Genomic DNA, 25607 nt, shown 5'->3' on the forward strand with positions numbered 1-25607 from the left:
GACAGAAACCATGGAGGGGAGATGAAAGCAAGGTTCATGATAAGCCCATTTCAGTCCTTGCCCTCAAATGTCCTTCAGGATATTTTAGGTGGTATGAAACAAGAAAGGAATGGTCTATTTCCTCTTCATTCCTAGGGCTGAATCCCCTGTGATGTCAGGTGACCCCATCCTTAAGTAGAACCTAGAACTGTACTGAAGGGTCTAGATTCTGAAGTTATCAGGGCCCTCAGCCTGAGCAGCAAGGCTGTGGTACATCAAATCATGAGAAAGGAGGTGAAATGGCTACACATAAATGAGTTGCAAATTCCCCAGTGTGTTTTGTTCAGCCTGAGTGGGTTCAAATCATCCCTCCCTCGTGCACAGGCATAGCTACAGGAAAAACTGGGGAGAGTCTTTCATGGCACTAGCATTGTATTTCTAGATGCCAGCCTGTTACGTAATTGCTATTATTATGTGGATGGGCTGATGAAGAACATTTTTCATATGAGTGAGGCTGAGAAATTAAAGTCTGTATCACCAGCCCATAACTGCTTTGGGACTTCCAGGATTTTAGCTTCTCATTTGAACACAAACTATATTGAACTTTAAGATATTTTTCACTGTCCATATCTCATACCTTTTTACTCAGCCACCACAAGCATTTATTTTGCTGAAAGGGGTGTCTAGGAGTTGGTTTCTCTCTTTAAAGCCAGATTATTCAATTTGTGCAATTAAAGCATAGTAATAGTTTAATAATACTGTAAATGGTGAATTCCATTTCTTGTTGTAGACTCTTCCAGCATGTCTAGAGGTTTCAGGGAAGGTAACCAATCTATCCCATATTTTTTAAAGGAAAATAATTTAAGTTGTGTTTCATTGGAAACTGGAGTACTCTTTAGGAGGAAATGAGACTAATCAAATACACATACATAAGGACAAGGTCCCTCTGCCATACATAGTTTAGATTCCTTCACTGTTCCTGAGGCAGCATCCTACAGCAATGCCACCTGACCAAGAACTGGTACTCAGAAGGCTTTTAGTAGCAGGTAGTAGGAAAAACCAGCCACAGCAGATTAAAGAAATAGTGGCGTGGCTTACTTTTCTTACATAACAAGTATCCCAGATGTAGGTGGTGCAATAGCTATGCTTTTCTCTTGACCTTTTCCTAATGGTCCCAATTTTGGCTGCTGTAGTTCAGCCATCAAGTTTGGATTGAAGGCAAAAAAAGGGGAAGAAGTTGGTATGTCATTTTATTTAACACCTTTCCACCTTGCATTTCTTTGGTTACAGTTGGGTCTGTCTTGATGAGTAAGCAGTCAGGAGAAATAGAATTGTAATTTTAGACAAATCATTATTTATCCTGGGAGTGGCCCCACCCTCCTTGAAACTGAAGCATTCCCTGAAGCATTTGCTGCCTCAATATAATGGGGTTTAATTTGCAGGCAAAGGCAAAGGAATATTTGTTGCATGCTTTTCAGTTACGTGCCTGCTGCAAAACACAGTTAAAATAGAAAACATCCACCTATTAGGATATATGTTCAGAGCAAAGACCATAAATCCATAATGACAATTTAACAAAGCCCACAATGTTGCCATAAGGAATCTGGACTGTGTCTTCAGTGAATCTGAAGATCTAAGAAGAAAACTAAAGGATTCAAGGGTGATGTTTTCATTTCTTCTTTGAGCTTCAATCTGTGACTTTGGGAGAGAAAAGAGAGACTGGGGACACAACCTGGAGACTCTCCACCTGCTCATGTCAAGACCAGCTTTCACTGTTCAGGACCATAGTTTGAAGAATGGAGCCATGCCCCCAGGCAAGAACAGGGACTAGCCCTCCAACATGGGAAAGAACTATCTTTGGCAGGAAAATCAGTGCCAGTTGAAGGTAGTTCAAAACAGAAGTTTGTGGGAAGGGAAGAAATAAAACTCAGATCATACCACATGACCAAGTCCTCAGAGGACAGCGGGTGGGCTGTATTCAGGAGAGGTAGATGGAAAAGAGCATCCTGGGAGGTTGGGGGAGGAGATCCACGTGATTTTAGAGGTCTGCATACAGAGTCAGGCGAATTCTGTAACTGTTTCCTAAGCACTTCCAGATTCCAGACTCTGTTCCAGAACTAGACATAGAACATAGACCCAAACTCAGCCCTCACCTTGGAGCTTTCTGGTAGAGGGGAGGCAGACAGTTGACATGTAATTAAGGGGTCATTTGGAGACACTCACAGCACTGTGGGGAGGAGGGCTTGGGGAGGGACCCTGAAGAGCATTGAGCCAAGACCTGATCATCAAACACTCAATCAGACCAAAAGGCAGAGGGAACAGGGGATAAGGCAGCACATAGGCCTCAGAGACCCTGGTGTGTATTTCATGTGCAGGGAGCCTTCAGTGAGCCTTGAACCTTGGCACCAACAAAGCACACTTGAAATGTCAGTAAAATCAGGGAACCCCCTGTCAGGGGCATCCCTGAACTGTGACAGAAGAGAGCCTTACTGAAATATTGCAATAAAAGGGCTTGCTTTGAGTGAAAAGGCAAAAAGATCTAAAGGAATTGGAGAGTATACATATACCTACTTAGAAAGTGCTGGACTTCATTCAACCTACAAATATTCATTGATATTGGTTATATATTCTGGTGACCCCTCACTGAGTCTATTAAGGTGCATCTAAGCAATTACATGACATCCCTTTAGATGCTGGGTATCTCTTCCTTTGAAATGAATGCCGTGAATAAAACCTCACTTTTCCCAAGTAAGTTGATGTCACATCTACATTGGCTTCAGTAAGAACCATGTTCAGGCCATTGGAAATGGTTTGCAACTGAAAATTGATGTTTGGAAACAGTTTCACCCTGCACAAATGAGCTGAAGGGGAGGAGGAGGTATCTGCTTGGGGGAAATCAGCTGTCAGGGAGTCTGTTTTAAGTGTCTGAAAACTAGAAACCAGATAGCTGAGGAAGTGGCTAGGTGTAAGGAGTGGTGACAAGTGATTGCTAGAAACAGAAAATAGATATTAGTGAGTCATGAAAAAATAAACAGGAGAATTACACTCTGGTCAGAGGTTTAAAGAGCATAAACCTTGTCCTGTGATAGGTAGGCAGGGGAGCCTTCTTAGAGGAGGCAACACTTAAAGTGATATTTGTAAGATAAAAAGGACAAGTCAAGGAGTGGAGGAAAAACATTTCTGGCAGAGGGACAGTAATGGAAAGGCTCTCCAGTGAAGAAAAAAAGCTTGAAATGTGCAAGTGAAAGGAGGCCAGTATGGTGAAGCAAGACAGGGCAACAAGATGATTTGGAGAAGAAAATAGAACCAGGATTTGAACCTTTTTTTTTCCTGAAGTATTTTGGGAAGAAACTAAAGAGTTTTAAGAAGAAGAATGACATGATCCAGTAGCATCAAGGAAACCAGTTCAGAGGCTGAAGCTGAGGTGGACTAGGGAGGTAGCAGTAGAGAGTGCAGAAGCCAGCAATTCAGGAAATATTTTGTTCAAAGAGTTCTGATACTCATGGGTGAGGGTAAAGGAAGACTCCATATTGATTTTGAGATTTGGGATATGCCTGGGTAGGGAACAGTACAGTGTACTGAAAAGGCAAAGCTCAGGCAAGCAAAGCTAGGAAGTAGGAATTAAGAATTTTATCTGACATGGTTTAGATATCATGTAGAGCGGCCATATGTACAGCTGGATACATGACCCCAGAGCTGGACAGAGGTGAGGAATGGATGTGTCAATTGGTATTTATAGCAATAGAACAAGGTGACATCACCTAGGGAGAATGTGTAGGTAAAAAGAGAAGAGAGTCCCCATATTTAGAGGCTGAACTCAGGAAACAAAGGAGGCAAAGAGGGTGGGGAAGGAGAACATAGGGGAACAGGAGGAAAACTAGGTGTCCTCTGGGAAGTCAGCAGAAGAGAGTATTTTGTGAAGGAGGACAGGTGGTCAATTCTCAGATACTGCAGAGAAGTTAAACAGGATGGCAGAGAACTGGCCCTGGATTTGTGTAGATGGAGGGTGCAGATGCTATTGCCAAGAGTTTCAGGGGATCGACAGATGTGGAATATAGACTAGAGAAATCTCCCAAGAAAATGTGAAGTGCTGGAACAAAGTGTATGCAACTCTTTGAGAAGGTTTGCTAAGACACAAGCTAAGAAACATAGCAAAACTTCAAGGAATTTGGATACCTGATTTCTTCTCTCAGTAGCATCACAAGTACTTTATATAATAAATACATACACATTTGCATCATCATTCTTTTTTTATTGATGTTCCAATACAGTTGTCTCCATTTTCCCACCACCACTTTCCCTCGCGCTACCCACACCACTTCCCACCCTCAATCCAACACCTCCTTGGCTCCATCCATGGGTCCCTCATTCATATTCATTTATGTCCCTTTTCCTTCTTTCCCACATTATTTTCCTCTCCCCTCCCCTCTGGTTACTGTCAGTTTGTTCTTAATTTCAATGTCTCTGGCTACATTTTGCTTGCTTGTTTGTTTTCTTAGTTAGGTTCCACTTATAGGTGAGATCATATGGTATTTGTCTTTCACTTCCTAGTTTACTTCACTTAATATAGTGCTCTCCAGATACACCCATGCTGTTGCAAAGGATAGGAGCTCCTTTTTTTCTTTGTGCTGTGTAGTATTCCACTGTGTAAATGTACCATAGTTTATTGACCCACTCATTTATCAGTGGGCACCTAGGCTGCTTCCAGCACTTGGCTATTGTAAATTGTGCTGCTATGAACATTGGGGTGCATAGGTTCTTTTGAGCTGGTGTTTCAGGATTCTTAGGGTATAAATCCAGCAGTGGAATTGCCAGGTCAAAAGGCAATTCCATTTTTAGTTTTCTGAGAAAATTCCATACTATTTTCCACAGTGGCTGCACCAGTCTGCATTCCCACCGACAGTGTAGTAGGGTTCTCTTTTCTCCACATCCTCACCAGCACTTGTTTGTTGATTTGGTTATGCTGGCCATTCTGACTGATGTGAAGTGGTATCTCAATGTGGTTTTAATTTGCAACTCTCTGATGGCTAGTGATGCTGAGCATCCTTTCATATGTCTCTGGGCCCTCTATGTGACCTCCTTGGAGAAGTGTCTGTTCAAGTCCTTTGCCCATTTTTTAATCGGGTTATTTATCTTCCTGGAGGGGAGTCATATTAGTTCTTTATATAATTTGGAGATCAAACCCTTTTCCCAGATATCATTGGCAAATATGTTTTCCCATACTGCTGTTTCCCTTTTCATTTTGCTAATGCTTTCTTTAGCTGTGCAGAAGCTTTCCATTTTGATGAAGTCCCATTTATTTATTCTTTCCTTTATGTCCCTTGCTCTAGGGGACATACCAGTGAAAATATTGCTGTGTGGAATATTTGAGATTTCCCTTCCTATGTTCTCCTCTAGGACTTTTGTGGTGTCATGACTTATATTTAAGTCTTTTATCCATATTGAGTTTATTTTTGTGTACAGTGTTAGTTGGTGGATGAGTTTCATTTTTTTTTCATGTACCTGTCCAGCTCTCCCAACACCATTTGCTAAAGAGGCTATTTTGATTCCACTTTATGTTTTTGCCTCCTTTGTTGAATATTAATTGACCATAGAGACTTGGGTTTATTTCTGGGCTCTCTATTCTGTTCCATTGATCTATCTGTCTGTTCTTATGGCAGTGCCAGACTGTTTTGATTACCATACATTGTAATATAGTTTGATGTCAGGTATGGTAATCCCAACTACTTTGTTCTTCTTTCTCAAAATTGCTGCAGCTATTCAGGGTCATTAATGGTTGCATATAAATTTTTGAAGTGTTTGTTCTATATCTGTGAAATATGTCATTGGTATTTTAATAGGAATTTCTATGAATCTATAAATTGCTTTGGGTAGTATAGACATTTTGATGATGTTAATTCTTCCAATCCATGAACATGGTATATGCTTCCATTTATTTGTGTCTTCCTTAATTTCTTTCTTCAGTGTTGTATAGTTTTATGAGTACAGGTCTTTTACCTCCTTGGTTAGGTTTATTCTTAGGTACTTTATTTTTTCTTGTTGCCTTAGAAAATGGGATTTTTTTTACTGATTTCTGTCTCTGATAGTTCATTGTTGGTGTTTAAAAATGCCTTTGAATTCTGAACATTGACTTTGTATCCTGCTATTTTGCCAAATTTACTTATTAGATCTAGTATATTTTTTGGTGCAGTCTGTAGGGTTTTCTATGTAAACTATCATCTCATCTCAAACAATGACAGTTTTACTTCCTTCTATCCCAATTGGATACCTTTTATTTCTTTTTCTTATCTGATTGCTGCAGCCAGGACTTCCAATATTATGTTGAATAGAAGTTGTGAAATAGACATCCTTGTCTTTTTCCTGATCTTAGTGGGAAAGCTTTTAGATTTTGCCCCTTGAGTATGACGTTGGATGTAGGTCCCTAATATATTGCCTTTATTATGTTGAGGAATGCTCCCTCTACTCCCATTTTGCTGAGGTTTTTTTTATCATAAATGATAATGCTTTTTCTGCATGTATTGATACTTTATCAAATGCTTTTTCTGCATGTATTGATATGATCATGTGACTCTTGTCTTTACTTTTGTTTATATGATGTATTACACTTATTGACTTGTGAATATTGTACCATCCTTGCATCCCTGGGATGAATCCCACTTCATCATGGTGTATGATCTTCTTAATGTATTGCTGGATGCAGTTTGCCAATATACTGTTGATGATTTTAGCATCTATGTTCATCAGTGATATTGGCTGTAGTTTTCTTTGTTTGTTATGTCTTTACCTTGTTTTGGGATTAGGATGATGCTGGCTTCATAAAAAGAGTTTGAGAGTCTTCCATCTTCTTGGACTTTTTGGAAAAGTCTGTGAAGGACAGGGGTTAGCTCTCCCTTAAATGATTTGTAAAATTCTCCTGTGAAACTGTGTAGTCTGGGGCTTTTGTGTGCTGGGAGTTTTTGATTACTGCTTTGATGCCACCAGCTGTTTTGGTCTGTTCAGGCTTTCTGCTTCTTCCTTATTTAGTTTTGGAAGATTATATTTTTCTAGAAATTTCTCCATTTCACCTAGGTTTTCAAATTTCTTAGCATATCGTTCTTCATAGTAATTTCTTATACTCCTTTGTATTTCTGTGGTGTCAGTTGTCATTTCTCCCCTTTCATTTCTGATTGTGTTTATTTGGGTCCTCTCTTTTTTTCTTGATGAGTCTGCTTAAAGGCTTGTCAATTTTGTTTATCTTTTCAAAGAACCAGCTCCTGGATTTACTGATCCTTAGAATTGTTTCTTGAGTCTCTATGTTGTTTAATTCTGCTCTGATCTTGGTTATTTCCTTCCTTCTACTTGTTCTGAGCAGTCTTTGTTGTTGTTTCCCCAAGTTCTTGTAGGTGTAGGGTTATGTTGTTTATCTGAAAACTGTCCACCTTTTTTAGGTAGGCCTGTATCACTATGAACTTCCCTCTGAGGACTGCCTTCACTGTGTCCCATAAGTTTTGTATTATTGTGAGTTCATTTTCATTTGATTCCAGAAACTTTTTGATTTCTTCCTTGATCTCCTTCTTAACCCATTCATTGTTTAATAGCATGCTATTCAATCTCCATGAGTTTGAGTGTTTTTGAGTTTTTTCCTTGGTGTTAGTTTCTAGTTTCAGTCCCTTGTGGTCTGAGAAGATGGGTAATAAGCTTTGAATTTTCTTGAATTTTTTTAGTCTTATTTTGTGTCCTATCATGAGGTCTATCTTTGAAAATATTCCTTATGTGTTTAAAAAGAATGTGTATTTTGCTTCTTTGTGATGAAAGGCTCTATATATATCAGTTAAGTCCATTTGGTCTAGGGCATTGTTCAATGCCACAATATCCTTGTTGATATTGTATTTGGAAGATCTATCCATTTTTGACACTGGGGTGTTAAAATCCCCTAGTTTAAGTGTGTTTCTGTCTCTGTCTTTCTTGAAGTCCTCCAAGATTTTTGTATATATTTGGTTGCTCCTATGTTGGGTGCCTATATGTTTATAATGTTTGTGTCTTCTTGATAGATTCTTCCCTTGAGTATTATGAACTGTCTTTCTGGGTCTCCTTTTATGGCCTTCATTTTGAAGTCTATTTTGTCTGATATAAGTATTGCTAGCCCAGATTTTTTTTCCCTGTTCATTTGCTTGGAATATTTTTTCTAGCCCTTCACTTTCAGTCTGTGTATGTCTTTTGTTCTGAGGTGGGTCTCTTGTAGGCAGCATATGTGTGGGTCATGCTTTCTTATCCATTCAGCTATTCTATGTCTTTTGATTGGAGCATTTAATCCATTTATGTTTAAGGTTATTATTGATAGGTACTTATTCATTGCCATTTTACTACCTTTATACCTTTATTGCTTTCACTCTCACGGTTTTTCTTTCTCTTCTTAAAGCAATCCCTTTTTATATCTTGCAGTGCTGGTTTGGTGGAGGTGTAATCTTTTAGCCTTCTTTTTGTCCAGGAACCTCTTTATTTGGCCTTCCATTTTAATTGAGAGCCTCTCTAGATAGAGTAGTCTCGGTTGTAGGCCTTTGCCTTTCATTAATTGGAATATTTCTTGCATTTCCCTTCTGGCTTGTAATGTTTCTATTGAGAAGTCAGTTGCTGTCCTTATCAGGGATTCCTTGTATGTTACTTCCTGTTTCTCCCTTGCTGCCTTTAGGATTCTCTCTTTGTCTTGGAATTTTGCCATGTTAATTATGATGTGTCTTGCAATGGGCTTCTTTGCGTTCCTCTTGATTGGGACCCTTTCTGCTTCCTGGACATGTGTGGCTTCTTCTCTCATCAAATTAGGTAAGTTTTCCATCATTACTTTTTCAAACAGGTTTTCTATCCCTTCCTCCTCTTCTCCTGTTATCCCTATTATACAGATATTATTCCATTTCATGTTGTCCTGCATTTTCCTTAACCCCTATTCATTTTTTCCAGTCTTTTTCCTGTTTGTTGGTCTTCTTAAGAGGTTTTATTTTTACTTTGTCCTCCAGCTCACTGATTCTATCCTCTGCTTCTTCTACCCTGCTTTTGATTCCTTCTACTGTGTTCTTTAATTCAGAAATTGTATTCTTCATTTCTTCTTGGCCCTTGTTGATTCTTTCTATGTCCTTTTTCGTGCTGATATAGTTTGTAGTAAGTTCTTCATAATTTCCCTGTAGTTTTGGTAGTTTTCACTGAGTTCATTGAGCTTCCTTATAACCATTGTTTTGAACTCAGTATCTGATAGTTGACTTGTCTCTATTTCATTTAGCATTCCGTCTGAGGATTCCTCCTTTCCTTTAGTTTGGGGGTTGTTTCTTTATCTTCCCATTGTTTGTGGGATTCTTCTTGTTGGCTTCTGTTTCTTAAATTGATCTGTTTTGACTTTCTGACTTTGTGGTATGAACTTCTATGTTGGGAGGCCTATGAGATACAGTGGTGCAATCTCCTTGATCACCTGAACTTGGTATTCTTGGGATGTCCTTTATGCCTTTTACATTGGTTTTCTGGATGTAATTGAATTTGATTGTTGTTGGGTCATTCTTTTGTGGATCTTTGCCTGCCACTGGTTGACTGAGTGGTCACTTCACCCACCACATCTTGTATGCTGTTATACAGGTGCTGCCTGAACAAAATCACAGAGCCCAAGAAACAAAACCACATCCGCCCCCCACAACCCCACTTCCAATAGCTAATGAACCAGTATTAATAAGGATATAATGAGATTAAGACTATTAAGGGAAAAGAGAGTGGATATGAGCTGATTTAATGAAAGAGGAATGATTTTGAGAGGTTAGAGGGAGGAGCACTGGTAAGATTTGGGAGTTGGACCAATGGAAGGAGAGAAGGTAAAGTTTACCTCATGAATAAAGAAAGGGAGTGAAGAATGTTGAATGGAGTATGAGAAGGGAAGTATATAACATTAGGTTTAAACAGAAACTAAAATAGTATAAAATAAAATAAAGTTAGAGAAAGAAAGAAAAAAGAAGGAAAAATATTAAATAATTAATAAAATATATGAGCCAAATTGGGGAGAAAGACCCACTGGAGCACTATCAGTAACAAATGAGCTAAAATTAATATAGGTGGTATGGGAGTAATAGGGAAAAAGAAACAAAGAGACATCTAAGAGATGTGTAGAGGATTGGGAAGTGATTTTGTAATGATAAAGGGAGAGGGAATACTAAGAGTGAGGAACAAAAACTAGACTAAGTGAGGGAAAAATTAAAATTTGGAATGTAAAGGAATAGAAAAAAATGAGAATAAAGAATAATAAAAGGACAGGATGCAAGAGAAATAGAAGAAAGACAAAAAAGAAAAATTTTAAAAAGGCAAAGAAGGCATAATTAATTTTGAGCCAAAAAAAAAAAGTAAGAGAAGGGTCCAGTAAAATTTGTTATTTGAAATACAGAATTAGTGAAGTTCTGGTGATAACCTTGAAAAACCATAAAACAACAATTACCTTACCCACAACCAACTAGCAAAGTTTGTTACAGGTATAGAGAGGACATGGGCATTTTGATAGCTGAGCAAAAGGACATGAAATGACCCTGGACAAACGAATTTGTTTTGAATGTCTGGACAAGGGAGAAATAGTAAGAGTGTGGAATGGAAACAAGTTGTAGTTAGAGAGAAAAACAAATTTGAAATGAGAATATTACAAGGAAAGAGGAAGGTAAGGTGGGCTAAGAGAAGGGAGGGGCAAAGTATGTGAATTGAAATACACTATAGTATAAAATCTAGCAACTTATTATATACAAATTTGCTGGACAAGAAATGAATGTTATAAAGCTATGCAAGAAAGAAAATATCACAAATCATGAAGGAGACCCACAGTGGCTTTCATATCGGTAGTCTCTTGTATTTGCCACTGTTTTTTTTTCTTTCTGGATCTGCCTTTGGTGATGTCAGACATTGACCCTGTCTGACCTTAAGCAGCCTGTTCCATACTTCCAGTGATCTGCTGTCACTGGCTGTCTCTTTCAATTGTTAATATAGTACTTCTGCACTCAGCAGTCAGGTTTAAGCACTGTAGGGTGAGGCCGAATCTCTCCTGGGGTGGGGGCTGTTGTTTCCCCTCAGGTAGCTGCTGCTTGGAGGGGAGTGGTCTGCCTGAACAGGATGGTTGCAGCATATGGGGGTTGGCTTAACTCGGGATCCCTGTGGCTACTTTCTCAGTTCTCTCCACAAAGCCTCCATCCCCAGTCTCTCTTCAAGTCTCTTTAGTCCACTCTGCCCCTCTTTTGCCAGTGCTCTACTGTCTCTGGCTGTCTCCTTCAGTTATTTATCTGGTTACTGGGACTCAGCAGTCAGGCTTAAGCACCAAAGGGCCAAGACAGAGACCCTCCAGGGGTTGGGGCTAGTGTTTCCCCTCAGACTACTGCTGCTTAAAGGGGAGTGGTCTGCCTGAGTGCAAAGGCTGCTGCTGTCTGGGGGATGATTCAGCGCCGGATCTGGCGGCTACTCTCTCAGTTCTCTCCCCAAGGCTTCTGTTCTGTCTCTTCTCAGGCATCTCCAACCCACTCTGCCCTTGCCTTTGCCTGAGCCCCGGGTAAGTGGCTGCAAATGAAAATTTGTGTGTTGGCCCTTTAAACAGCCCTTGTGTCTCCAACTGTCTGTCTCTGGCAGAGAATAACCTTGCTGCTTTTTCCACTGGTTGTTATCTGTGTACTTTTTGAGCTCTGATATTCTAGGCTGGGAATCCTAGCTTAGGGTTTAGACCCCATTCTTCTTTCGGGGATCCAACCAGCCACTTAATTATCCCACCAGCCCTCTCGAGTCTCCACCACACTCCTTACCAGACTGGCTGTGCCAAAGCTGGTTCTGTATGTCCAAAGTCATATGCTTCTCTCTGACTATTGTTCAGTTGTTTGTTCCGGGTGGTTTCTCCACAACTGAGTTGTAATTCCAGATTTGTCCTGAAAGAAAGTCAGTGTGACTCCCATTCACTCCTCTGCTATCTTCCCTCAGTCCTGCATAATCATTCTTACCTGATGCATGGTAGCCCATTGTATGGACATACTTAACATACGTGTATAACCATTTTTGCTTCTTTCCTACAACCATTTTGCTTCTTTCCAGCATTTCAGGTTTATAAACATCACTGCAACAAAAACTCTTGTGTGTGCATCCTTTATATATTTGACCACATATTTTTCTAGGGTCAATTTCTAGGCATAGAACTTGAAAAGAAAAAAAAGGAGGAAAGGCATAACTATAATTTCATCATAGATCATTCTCTAATAAGCTTTTCTAGAAGCCAAAATTACACCTTCAGTTGGTTGATAATTTAATTCTACAACTAAAAGAGAACTTAGAAATCAAGTTCCCTTTGTTTTTTAGTTAGAAGTTACTAAAATAAAGAAAATAAAAATATCAAATTATCAGAATTTCAAAATACATTTCAGTAGGTTTTATCATTCTTTTTCTCTTGACCATTTTGACATTCATTCTTTCTTATCTTTCCTGTTGACCCTTTCCCTGAAAGGTGTTTTTTCTCTCTCTTCCTGTCCCTCCCTCCCTCTGCCAGCCCCCACTCTGCCACTCTCTTCTTCTTGCTCTACTTATGCCTTGCTCCTATGTATTCGGCAATCCCTCAGTTGTCCCTATCTATTCCGGTCATTTGCTCTTTGTAAATATAAATAGTTTTAGCAAATGATTAAGCTGTGGACAGATTTATAAATATAAAGGCCTATATTCAGCAATATTATGAAGGCTCTCTTCATTCAAAGAACTCTTTTGAGAAAAAAAGAACTCTTTTGGGTAAGTGAATAACAGAGGAAGGAGCATTTTTCTTTTAGGTACAGAAGAAAAAATCATTGAAAGCCATGTGCAGTATAGAAGATGTCTGTAGACCAGGAAACATTTGTAACTAGTCTGCATGTCTGCCTTATCCTCACCATGCTTGTCAGGTTTAACTGCCATTCATATTAAATACATTTTTAAAGATAGGCTGGTGTGTTGTCCATCTGCCTATGGTGACTTTCTTTAACTAGACTGTCTTGGTATGTACACAGGTGGGAGTCTTTAGTCCTTGTGCTGATGTATCTTATCTACATTGTCATCATGAAGTAAGTAAAATACCTTCTTAGTTTCTTTTCTAAAATTTTTCCTACATTCAACATTATGTAATAATGTGCAAAGAAGAACAGGGGAGAAGGCAGATACCATATCTGGCCAGCTTTCGATGTATGTTGTCACAAACTTGTCTGGCTTCCTTGGCAACCTGCTATGAATCATTGCAGCTTTGATTAGTAGCAATAGCAAAGACCCTTCCAACCCATGTGTGATGGTAGAATCAAAATTTGTGTTTAATTTGAGGAATCACACAAGAGAAACGTCTCTTTAAAACCTGGCAACCTAGACTTTGGTTGTTACTTCATTTTTATAACAAGAAAGGAGGTAAAACTTAATTATCTATGCTTCTCTATAGGATAATAGAAGATACCAGAGCTAATTAAAAGATGACTAAAATCGTGGATCAAGTATCTGTGGACTTCTGTTATCCATATGGTCATTTGGTGCTGTGTAACAATGACCCCAAAACTCAGTGCCTTAAAACCATAAGCATGTATTATCTCATACAGTTTCTGAGAACTAGGCACCCAGAGCAGCTTAACTGGAGGGTTCTAGCTCAGGGTTTTTCATGAGATTGCAAATGAGAGGTTGGCAGGATGGGGTGGGGGGCTGTCATCTACCTGACCAGGGTTCCAAGATGGCCCACTGGCACAGTTGGTGAGTTGATGCTGGCTCTTGGTTGCAGGCCTCAGTTCCTCACCACATGGGCCTGTCCTTAAGGCTACTCTAGTGTCCCACACAGGAGCTGCTAGAGAGAGCAAGAAGGACCCTACAATGCCTTTTATAATCTACTCTCATAACTCACACACCATTACTTTTGTCATACTCTGTTTATTAGAAGCAAGTCACTAAATCTAGTCCACATTCAAGGGGTCTGCTTTGCCTTTTGAAAGGAGGAGTGTCAAAGAACTTGTGGATATATTTTAAACCCACCATATCATGTGTTCTTTTTCCCTGGAGTCTGGGTAGCTTGCTATTTGTGTCAAGAATTATACTGTGCAGATGTTCCTCATAACTTGAAGGTAAAATGTAAGCACCAATGTAAGCAGAAGGTTGTAAACCTGCTGGCTTGTCTTTTTGCCAAGTACCATTGAGATGAGAAGCTTATAAGTAGTGCAGAGACATTCTCTGCTGTAGCTTTCTGCCCCTGCAGGGCTGTTTCTTGTCCTCTAAATGAGCCTGTACTTTCCCTAGTATATGTGACCAGCGGGAGTGACTACCTTCTCAAAGGGCAAAAAAGTAGAATGCTTTCAGAAATTGCCACTTTGGACATAATCAGGTAGCAGTCTGAAACTGATATGTCAAGTTTTTCTTGCTGTGAGGCCTGACGATAATTACTTTTGGCCACTCCTGGCTGAGAGACCTGTTCGAAGAAATCATTGTGGCCATTGGCAAAGGTCACATCAACAGTGAAGGTAGGACCTGTCTTGGCTGATGTCTAGGGTGGGCTGTAAGTGGTCTGCCACCAATCCACTCACAGTGGCATCAAGGCCTCACCTCAGGAGCTGCCAACAGTCAGTGTGGACCCAACATCTGGATCTTATTACTGGAAGAGGGCACTTCTAAAGTGTCCTGGTGTAGAGTTGCCATGAGATAACTGACGATGAGGTGCTTTTACAACTAATCACCTTTCATTTAAAAATACCAATGGATGGGCTCCCACAAAAACCAGAGTTGGCCCAGAGGCTTTCCAACATATCGAGATCCCAAAGGAAAGACCTGTAACAATGGGAACAGCCATCTTGCTCCCCTTTCTCCCAAATAGCAAAACTACTAGGAAACCAGTGCCACAGTGGGGAGACCTCAACAATACATATGTTCCTCTGGTGTATTTTATTTGATCATTAACTTTTGAAAAACTTTCTGAAGCTCTAAGTTTAAGTTCCCAAAGAGTCAATAGTCCCTTTCTTCCCTTTGAAAAGGTATGTTGGTCAGTTATTCCAAAGAATTGATTGAGTGTCTTCTATATGCCCAGCATTGATCTGGGGTTTTGAATCTGAATTTAGATGAAAGCATATCCCATACTGAATTCACTAGTGGATCCACAGAATAAGGTCTTCAAAACTAAAGCTAGTCTAACAGGAAAGTGAGTTGAAGGATTTTGCTAATACACTTCCTGTGACCACTGTACCCCTCTACCAAGCCATCATACAACTTGTGAGTTGCTGGCAGTACATGTGGACATTAAGAGAACACAGTGAATGATTTCTCTCCTCTCTTCCAAACCATAGCCAGTGTGAAAGCTAATGAGGTGTGTTTTTGCTGATGCTTCAGCTTTACCAGCCTTCCAGCTGTTTAAACCAGCAAGATACAAATAAAGCAGCAAGGGCAGCTGCTGTGCTCACAAAATTTTCTGCATAAATTCTGGTCCTAAGTTCTAAATTGAAATCTCTGTCTTTAGCCATCGCCCCTGCAATCAGAGGCTTTAATCATTGGGTTTTATAGAATCTGATTTATAAAAATGAATGCTTCACAATAAAATAGCTTTAAGGTGCAAGCACAAAATTTCAAACACTCAATTAAAAATATAAAACAGAGCAGCAGCAGTTAAAAACAGCATATATTAGAATCAGCTGCCTCCTGGGTAGATGCTTTAAAATGACTTTAAACATCCTGTCAGGAGATCAAAAAGCAATTCATTTTGGCCAGAAACTTCATGGGAGCATGAAGCACACCCGGCCTTGGTAAGAATTGATTTCTGTATATCTGGGTCACTTCTTTGGGATTTGGTTCCCAGGTGAGGCAATATGGTCTGGTAGTCAAGATGAAGTGTTTCACATTAAGCCCTGGCCACAGAGCCCACTGCATCACTTCCTAGCAGCGGGATGTTGGCCAAGTTATTCAGCCATTTTGAATCTGTTTCCTCTTCTACAAAACAGGGTTAGTAACACTTCACACCTCAAAGGTTTTTGTAAGGATGGGATATGACAGCATAATTATTAACCAATATCTAGTTTCAAGAAAGTTTTCATAATACTATACATAGTATTATTATCCTGTTATCCAAATCCAAATAAATATATAACACATAGTTGTACTTTAAAACAAAACCTTCATGCAAGTCAGTATTTCTATATGGGAAGTGAATCCTGGGTCAAGATGATAGAAACACTGGCCTTCCCACATAGCTCTTTTAGTAGGGCAAGGCACTCTTATTTAGTTTAGAAAGTGGGGAGATCTTTTCATTCAGAATAATATTGAATATATTTTTTAAAAGTTGACAAAACAGTGCAGCAGTTTTCTACCACTGTGCCACAAGACTTTTTAAAACATGCAATAACTGACTATTTAGTCAGGGGCACTGACCTCTTTTGCCTTGGATTGTCAAATTTGAAAATGACCACAGCCAATACAACAATAGCTATCTGGTGTGAATGAATCAAAATTATACCTTTTATGTTTTTGTCAGATCGGCAAAAAGTGTATGTCTTAGTGTGCCGCAGAATTTCTTTATTTTTAGAGAGGGGGGAAAAAAGAAGAAAGAGAGGGAAAGAGTAACATTGATATGAGAGAGAAACATTAATAGGTTGTTTCTCATTCGTGTGCTGAATGGGGACCAAACCTGCAACCTGAGCATGTGCCCTGACCGGGAATCGAACCAGTGACCTTTCACTTTGCAGGACCACACCCAACCAACTTGAGCCACACCAGTCAGGATGGTGTGCTACAGAATTTTAATAATTAGTTTATGTGTGCCATGTGAGGAAAAAGACTGAAAATTGCTGAAACAGTGTGATGAATCCCAAGTGCTCATTACCAGCCCCAACCACCATCCACCCACCTTTGCTCCTTCCACACCGCTATCCATTTCCCTGCTTCCATATGACTTGAAGCCCCAGACATCAGGCCAATTCATCTATAAAAATCTTTATTTGTCCCTAAAAGGACTCATTTTTAACATAACATTATAATTATCACACCTAAAATTAATGCTCCTTTCAATATGATTGAATATCTAATCAGTGTTCAAATTTTCAATCATCTCATAAACATTCTTACAGGTTTATTGTAGTCTCATAAATGTCATAAATATTTTGAAAATACAAATACAAATAAATGTCACTCACTACAATTGGTAGTTCCATGTTTTGGATATCTTTTAATCTATAAATTCCCCCTCTGTTTTTTTCTTTCAATTTATTCTTCAACAAATTTGGATTATTTGCTCTACAGAGTTTTCCACAATTTGGAAATTGATTACATCCTGTGGTGTGTACTGTGGCCCGTTCCTTTGGTCTCTGTGTTTCCTATATGTCAGCCATCTATCTGATTCAGGTTAGACTGTGTCCCAAGGGCTAGTGAGTTCTCCCATCAACAAGCACACTGATGTCTCCTGTCTCTCTGTGATGTTGGCAGCCATTGATTCTCAAAATCTGGCTCCCTTATTTCTTTAGAGTTGCACAATAGTACTGTTCTAATTCCATTTCTTTCCTCTTATAAACCTTGAGCATCCCCCAGGATTGGCCTTCCCATTGCTCTTTTCACAGCCACCACTATCATTTTTGACTAGTGTTCTGTTCCCTGTAATACAGTGTAGGAAGAACCTCACACTCCCAGGGAGTACAGGAAGTGCTCGTAGCAGAGAAGTCCAAGACACAGAGAGCTCCTGTTCCTCTATCATAATGACTGTCCTGTCCCATAGACCCACCCACCCAGAGCTGCACTGACTGAAGAACAGGTATAGAGTACTACAGGGAGGGACTCCTGAAAGCCTTTTGTCTGTAGCAGCAAAGGAGATGAGGAAGAGAAACTTGTGTGGTGAGGCACAGCTTGAGTGGCCTGCCAGGTGGCAATTTAGAGTTGTTATGCCTGGCTACCATTCCAGAGGGAGTCCAGAGACCAAGTTGGTGGGATTTCTTAATGGGGTATCCCATGGCCAGTAAGTCACCAAAGCCTTTAGGTCTTTGACTAGGGAAAGCAGCAGTGGCCTACAACAATGCCACGGAAAACCTGCCTAGCTGTGTTCACCCTTGAGCTTTCTAGGATTCGTCTCTGGGAGCCTTCTGGTACTAAATATGAAGGGACCAGAATATTTACCTGCCAAAAACATCTTAGGAATTTGTATGAGTTTCTTCCCTTCCAATACACTTGTAAGAAGCACTGCACAATGTTTTCATTCAATTGTTCTGGAAAAATCATAGCCCAGAATTTTTTTATAAAGCCAAGAATCCTATTGAACCTGAAATTATGGCATAACAGTAACAGAGATTCACAGGATTCCAAACTGTGACCTCAGAAAACCAAAGACAGACAGACATCTAGACTGCCAGCCCAGGGTAGCAGCATGGATGAGACACCTTCTCCTTTCCCCACCAAGTGTGTCCCTGACAGCCAAGGCCCTGGAAATGTGGCTCAGAGAAGGCAGACCTTCCCCATCCCACTGAGTCTCATCACCATCCTTCCATGCATAAATTCCAAGCGAGGGAACTCCATCCCAGAGGTACCCCTATCAACACTGAAAAGAAAGCAGTGTGTCACTATTTATTTATGTAATGTTGGTTTTATTTTCATGTACCATATATCCTTAAATTGGAAAATAGGACATGTATATTATGAGGGGATATAGGATGACAGAAAAATAACAATAATAACTAGAGTTGTGGGGTCCCCCACAATGCATCCAGATTTCAGGGACACTTGGTGGGAGTTGGAGAATGGAGGAACAGCAAATGCTGATGGGTTCTCTTCTCTTACTGCTTTGCTTAGATACAACGCTTGCATACATCAGTGCTTTGAAAGGAGGACAAAAGGTGCTGGAAACATGGTCAATGGCTTGGCCAACAATGCTGAAATTGATGACAGCAGCAACTGCGATGCAACTGTGGTGCTACTCAAGAAAGGTAACCAAGGAGAGCCTGTGTCCAGGAAGTAAGTGCTGGGAAGCCAGCCTGGCTGCCCTCACTCATGGCTGCAATGGGGCACTGCAGCTGGCCTGGAGAGGGTGCTGCTTCTATAAGGCAGAGAAGGTTCCAGTCCTCGCTCCTTCCCTTTGGCTACACCATGGGGCAATCTCATACCTGGTGATGAGCTGATTCAGAAAGCCCACGCAAGTTCTTGGGCAAAACATTTGCTGGGAGTGACACAGGGAAATTAGGACAGGATGGTAAAGGAGAGAAGACTCTGGATTTTGCAGTATTGATTCTGTCACATTCTGGCTGTGTGACCATGAAGCCAGTTATTTAACCACTCTAAGCCTCAATCTTCTCTTCTGCAAAATTGGGATAGTTTTTGTAATGAGTAAAGGAGATAAAGTATGTAAAGTACTTATTAATGATAGTTGTTATTAGTATATTATTATACCCAAACTCATTTCTAGGCTACATTATCACATTTTCCAAGTGGCAAAATGACATAGACCTGTGTTTTCAAAGTAATTTTTATATTTAATATATTCTTGTTAATCAGTTGACATACTTAGAGAACTAATATAGTATTCTCTAATAAATAATATTCTTTCTTAGAGGGATACAAAAAGTATTATTTACTTTTGCCTAGAATGTGTTTCACTTTTTATTTAATTTTTTTACTTCCCCCTTGAAATATTTATGCTTATTTTTTCTTGATCCCATATGGTTGCTTTCCAGGAAAAGCAAAAACAAAAACAAAACTAGAAAATCTATAGGTTATTTTCAAATATATGTCTGACTTTGAAATCTGTGGGTAATTATTAGAATTTTAAAATCAATTACTTGGTATACTTTCTTAATTATATAGATGTTTAATTAAAGGCCTAAGATTATTCAGTGCCATCCCACATAAGGATTTTAGTTGTTTCTCTTCTGGGTAGTTTACAACCATAAAAGGAATACTCTTAGGGAAGCAAAGAGAGCTACCTAGTATTATTTAATGTTTCTAGAGATCATTTCATGGTTTAGTGGCTTGGCAAAAGGAGTGAGCATAAAGAGGGTCTGTGGCCAGTTACTCATGAGCTATATGTTCATATTGCACATTATAGAGAAGGGGCTTGGACCTTAATGAAACTTTTTTCCAGCCAGCCAGCAAATCAGAACACAAGATTTGTCCAAAGTCCCCTCTGGGCCTTGGGCCTCTGTAATGTGGCCATTCACCCACTTAGCCACTTGTCAGCCGTGCTTATAAGCTGCATTGCAGCAGAGTATACCTTTCCCCACCAAATCCTCCACTTAGCACTAAAGTCAGTTCTGCAGTTTGCAACCTCTCAGTATGAACACTGTTGACATTTGCAGGGAATAAAATGTTACTAAAGATTATAAAGATCTTTTTCTATGCCCCAGCTCTGAGTTAAGGGGAAAATCCTTTGAAGACAAGGAGGAAGTCTTTGTTTGCTATCACTCATTCTTTCTATGTTAGTGAATCATGCTCAAATTGTTTCATCATTTCAAAAGAGCTATCAGTGAGCCCCAAAAAGCAGACTTTGGCTCTTCTCCAAATTTTGCTCAACCTTCCCTGGATGGATGGGTGGATGGATGCATGGGCAGATAGGGAGGAGAGAGGGAAGAAAGGAAGGAAAGAAGGGCAGAAAGGCAGATAGGAGGAAAGAAGAAAAAAAAGTAGAAAAAGGTAGAGGAGGAAAACTGTATGAATATCTCTTTCCTGGTCCTAGCCTCAATATTTTTATGTTGTATTTTTAATCTCCTTAGCCAATTTCCACCGCAAAGCATCAGTGATCATGGTGGATGAGCTGCTGTCGGCCTACCCACACCAGCTGTCTTTCTCTGAGGCTGGCCTTCGAATCATGATCACCAGCCACTTTCCCCCCAAGACCAGACTCTCCATGGCCAGTCGCATGTTGATCAATGAGGTATCTGGGAAAGCCCAACTCATCTGCCACTGGACAGGGGTGGGAAACTGGGAAGGAAAGTTTTCTGGCCTGAAAGTCGAAGCACCTAACAACATTTAACACATTATCCCTCAGCCATTTCTTAGCATCATTGTTCGCTGGGCCAGCTATGCATTCTGGTCCTTGTTCCTCCATCCATGTATTGGCAAACATGGTCCAGTTCCCAGTTATACAGAAAAACCCTCCTGTCCCTTCTATTTACCTTTTTCTTTTCATCTCCCATTTGAATGGAGCCCTCTGATGTGAACTTGAATAGAAGTAGTTGCATATCAAAGTTGCTTTAGTTTAAAATAGTGCTGAATCTCTGACCTGAATTTTCCTGTATATTCCTTTCTCTGGAGTGGCAACCTTATTAGTGCACTAGTCCAAACACATTTGTGTGGCTTGCTCACATATAGACCAAGAGATTCCTAAAATCTGGAGAAGAAAGATAACATGACAGTTCACAGAGAATCAAGAACCCTAATAGAAAACAAGTGCCCATCTGAGTTATGGGAATTTTCCTCTTAAGTGATTTGCAAGTTCCAGTGGATTGTGAAAGGTTAATCCTTCCTCACAAAAGGAGGTTGTCCAAGTTGGTTATTACTTTGAGGAATCTTTTAAGAATTGACTGGAGAGTGTTCTGAAAGCACCTCCATGTCAGCTGCCTAGAAAAGATCTCAATAGCTGGTGTTCTGGGTATAAAGACTTATAGTCCCTCTGACCGTGGTAAGAATGTACCTTTCTCTTTCCAGAGACAAAGACTGATAAACAGCAGGGCTTACACCAATGGAGAATCTGAGGTGTCCATCAAAATCCCAATTAAGTACACTGTGGAGAATGGGACAGGGCCCAGCAGTGCCCCAGACAGGGGTATGAATGGGACTCAAAGTGATGATGTTGTTGCTGAGGCCAGCAATGAGACGGAGAATGAGAATGAGGACAATGAGAACAACGAAAATGATGAAGAGGAAGAGGAAGATGAAGAAGATGATGAAGGACCATACACGCCATTCGACCTCCCCTGTAAGAGGTCTTATGTCTGGGCTGGGGTTTCGGGCTATTTAAAGGCCGCTAAGTAGATGCCCTTAACTTTGATGATCTTTCTGCCATTCATTTCAAATAAATGTTTCTGTATGAACACAGAAATACTTATATTAACATCTGCAGTGGGCAAGACTGTTGTAGAGGGTCTGAAGATGATCAGGATGGCAATGTGTATTCATTGGTTACAATGTGAGCTCTTGGACCAAATTTATAATTTTGTGGAGAAAGGCCTTCTCTTAGCTGCTCTGAGGGAATTCTTGGTGGTAAAGAGGAAATACATATGACTCACATCAGCAAAGCAGCTTGGACACACAAGAAGAGACACTTCACCCACCTTTGCCCATCCTATTATAGTTGGCAGGGGGATGTCCTGCTAAGGTCAGCCCTGGGGAACAAACATATGCAGCCCTCCAAGTTGGCTTTGTTTTTCTTCTCACTTCCTGCCTCTCACCTCTATTTAGGTCCCTCCTCCCTGCCGGGACCTGCTGTTTTCAGGGCAGGCACCACAGGAGATACATAACTGGGCAAAAAGCATTCTGTCCTAGCTAAATATCATACAGAGAGGCTGGCTGAGGAAATCTCTTTGGTACCTCAAAGGGTAGGAGCAAGGCCTGGAAGAGCTTTTAGGACCCCAGCCACTAGGGTAGTGTCCTTCCCCCTGACTGCTACCTCCAACAAAGACTTGGCCATTCCAGTGACCTTGTCCCCCACCACCACCACCATTAGTGGAACAGGTGGCCTAAGCCCAAAGAACACTGCCTGTTTTCTAGACTTTCCAGAAGCTTCTGATTGTTTCAGGAAAGAGTGTATCAATCTAATTCACTTTCACTGTCCAGTATGTGAGGCTTAATTAACATGTGTAACTTCTTCAGGAAGTTTGAATTTAGAGGAAGACTTTAAATTTTGAAGGATTGCTTGATCTACTTGAAAGTCCTTTTAATGCTGGGACATGGGTGCAAAGTGTCAGAGCCATGTTTTATTTTCAGGCACAAGGTCTTTTTGTGCTCCTTTTTGTGTCCAGGAGACAGCAAGTAAAACACAGACCAGAACTGCTCCTGGGCCCCCTCAGGGCTCCTGAGATCTCAGCCTGGTAAAGTACTTACCAAAACTAACTAGAAAACATCACCCCAATTCCTATGCTTCAAACTCTCAAACTGCCAAGCCAGACTTAAATCATTATTTGTTAGTAGGCAGTCTTGATAGAAAAAAATATATATACTGGGTCTTTATACATTTTGCTACCTGTCACTGTATTTCTTGCAACCTTCTTCCCTGTCAACCAGGACAAAAACATTTTAAGGATTAAATGAGCAGATACTCTGTTCCTCCCTTGCAAACTCTCGTGCTCATTGCCAGATTACCACAGTTTTAGCAGCTTAAGAGGACACCTGTTGAACAGCTCCATGTTCCATAGGTCAGTAGCACACTTGGCTGGATTTTCAGAGGCTCACAGGCTGAAATGGAGATGTGGGCAGGGCAGTGGTTCTTCCCAGAGGCCCTGGGAGAACCACTCCCACACATACTCAGGTTGCTGGTAGATGGTGGTTCCTGTGGTTGCATGGCTGAGTCCTGTTTCCTCACTGGCTCAGGGCCAAGGACTGCTCACTGTTCCTAGAGGCCACCCACATTCCTCGTCAAATGGCCCTTCCACCTGCAAGCAAGCAACAGTGTGCCAGGTCCTTGTCACCCTTCTAATCTCCCTGGTGGCCCCTTCTACTTGTGAGGGCTCCTGTGATAGATCATAAGCACAGTTACGGAACTGATAGCTCCTGAATCAGAGCACAGAATCTCGGAGTCCCACATCTAGAATTCTACCTTCCCCAGCCCTTATTTCAGACTCCACCATCGGCAGCTTATAACCCAGCTCCAGAAACACTCATTTTGCTGAAGTTGTCCACTGACTAAGGAAGCAGTGGGGTCAGGTGCTGTGTTGCCCTCCCAGAAGCCCAGAAGTCCCAAATATACCCTCCAGGCAGACATCTGAAGATGCATGTATGAGACCAGACAGGTTGTCTGGCTCCCAAATGTGACCTTGTTACTTAGTAGAACAAAAGAGCCCCTTTCGCGTCATTTGTTCCATATTCCTCATCTGGATGAGACAAATGCCAGACCTAACTGTGAGTTTGTAAAGTATCTCCTTCATCTCTGAAATCAGTGAGAACTGAAGAGGCTCTGTGGCTTCCAGCCATGTTGTCTTCTTCCTTATATGATGGGTGACATGGCTGCAGCAGGTATGGGCTCAGAACTCTGACCTCAAGCTGCCTTCGTCTTTCAGAAGCATAGGTACCAGAGAAGAAATGATGCTCTCCATGGTCCTGCACCCCTGGGGTCTCTGCTCCATCTCAGGACCCCAAGCTGCTGAGACAAGAAACAGAAGCCCAAGTTCCTCTACACCAGCCCTTCTTATGTGGGCTTCCTTGTCAAAATGTAGTCCTGATTGAGGCAGTTGGGGCGGGGCCTGTGGGTCTTCATTTTTAATGAGCCCTCCAGTAATATCAGTGCTGTTAGTCCATGGGCCACACCTGGATGGTGAGGCACTAGAGGCCTGAAGTCACTTCTGTGATCTTCACGGTTCTTCTTAGACTTATGACCTAATTCAGACCCAGGTTCTGCCTTTGAAATGGAGAATGGGCTGGTCCAATTTTGACCCTCAGCACTTCTTCACCAGGACTGCACCCTTCCAGGTATGAAGCAAGCCACAGGGTGTCTCTGGCCAGCAGAGGGCACTCAAGGAGCCAAAGGGAGAGTCTAGGGAGCCCTGAGCAGTTTCCTCTCATGCTAAGTCCTTTTGGCCTGAAAAAGGTCACGCACACAATGAGCACAACTTTTCCTCTCGAGATCATCCTACAAGGGCCTGGCCTCCTCTGCTCCTGCCACCTAGCTGCAAGGGCTTTCTTCTTACCAGGACTTGACTGTAGTGGGTATAGTCAATAAGTAATTATGTGTGAGTATATAAATATAGGAATATATATGGCATAGGTATATATGTATGTATACATGAATACAGGAGCATGTGCATATATAATGTGCACATGTGTGATATACTGTATACATACAATGTGATTGTGTACTGTATGAACGTAATCTGTTGTGTGTTCATATACATATATGTATAGATATTTAAATAATCATGTATGCTATCATATATACACATGCCAGCATACACATTTATGTGTATATATGTATAGATTGAATGCATCTGTCTTATACCCACCTATGTATACTACATGTGTATATATACACATATAAATTACACATATATTTTTATCTCTTTTTTTTATTGTTGTTCAAGTATGGTTGTCTCCCTTTTGCCCCCACCAATCTCTTTTGCCACACCCCTCCCTACCTCCCACGCTCAATCCTTCCCCCCTTTGGCTTTGTCCATGTGTCCTTTATACATGTTCCTTGATGACCCCTCCCCTTCTTTCCCATATTATCCTCCTCTCCCCTCCCCTCTGGTTACTGTCAGTTTGTTCTTAATTTCAATGGCTCTGGCTGTATTTTGCTTTTTTGTTTGTTTTGTTGATTAGGTTCCACATAAAGGTGAGATCATATGGTATTTGTCTTTCACTGCCTGGCTTATTTTCACTTAGCATAATGTTCTCCAGATCCACCCATGCTGTTGAAAAGGCTAGGAGCTCCTTCTTTCTTTCTGCTGTGTAGTATTCCACTATGTAAATGTACCATAGTTTATTGACCCACTCATTTATCAGTGGGCACCTAGGCT

At 40.8% G+C, this 25607-nt stretch overlaps 1 protein-coding gene across 1 annotated transcript in view; it reads left to right on the forward strand.

Moving 5' to 3' along the window:
* The window catches only part of SLC24A3 (solute carrier family 24 member 3), a 554001-nt gene that overhangs the window by 487663 nt on the left and 40731 nt on the right, over positions 1–25607 (forward strand). Inside the window, exons 9-12 of the mRNA XM_045833580.1 lie at positions 12975–13028; positions 18742–18875; positions 20655–20815; positions 21589–21859. Of these exons, the coding sequence (XP_045689536.1) occupies positions 12975–13028; positions 18742–18875; positions 20655–20815; positions 21589–21859 (620 nt within the window). The remainder of the gene's footprint in view (positions 1–12974; positions 13029–18741; positions 18876–20654; positions 20816–21588; positions 21860–25607) is intronic.

This window comes from Phyllostomus hastatus, unplaced genomic scaffold, assembly GCF_019186645.2.
Source record: "Phyllostomus hastatus isolate PE091 unplaced genomic scaffold, TTU_PhHast_1.1 phas_contig_17, whole genome shotgun sequence".
Classification (NCBI taxonomy): Eukaryota; Metazoa; Chordata; class Mammalia; order Chiroptera; family Phyllostomidae; genus Phyllostomus; species Phyllostomus hastatus.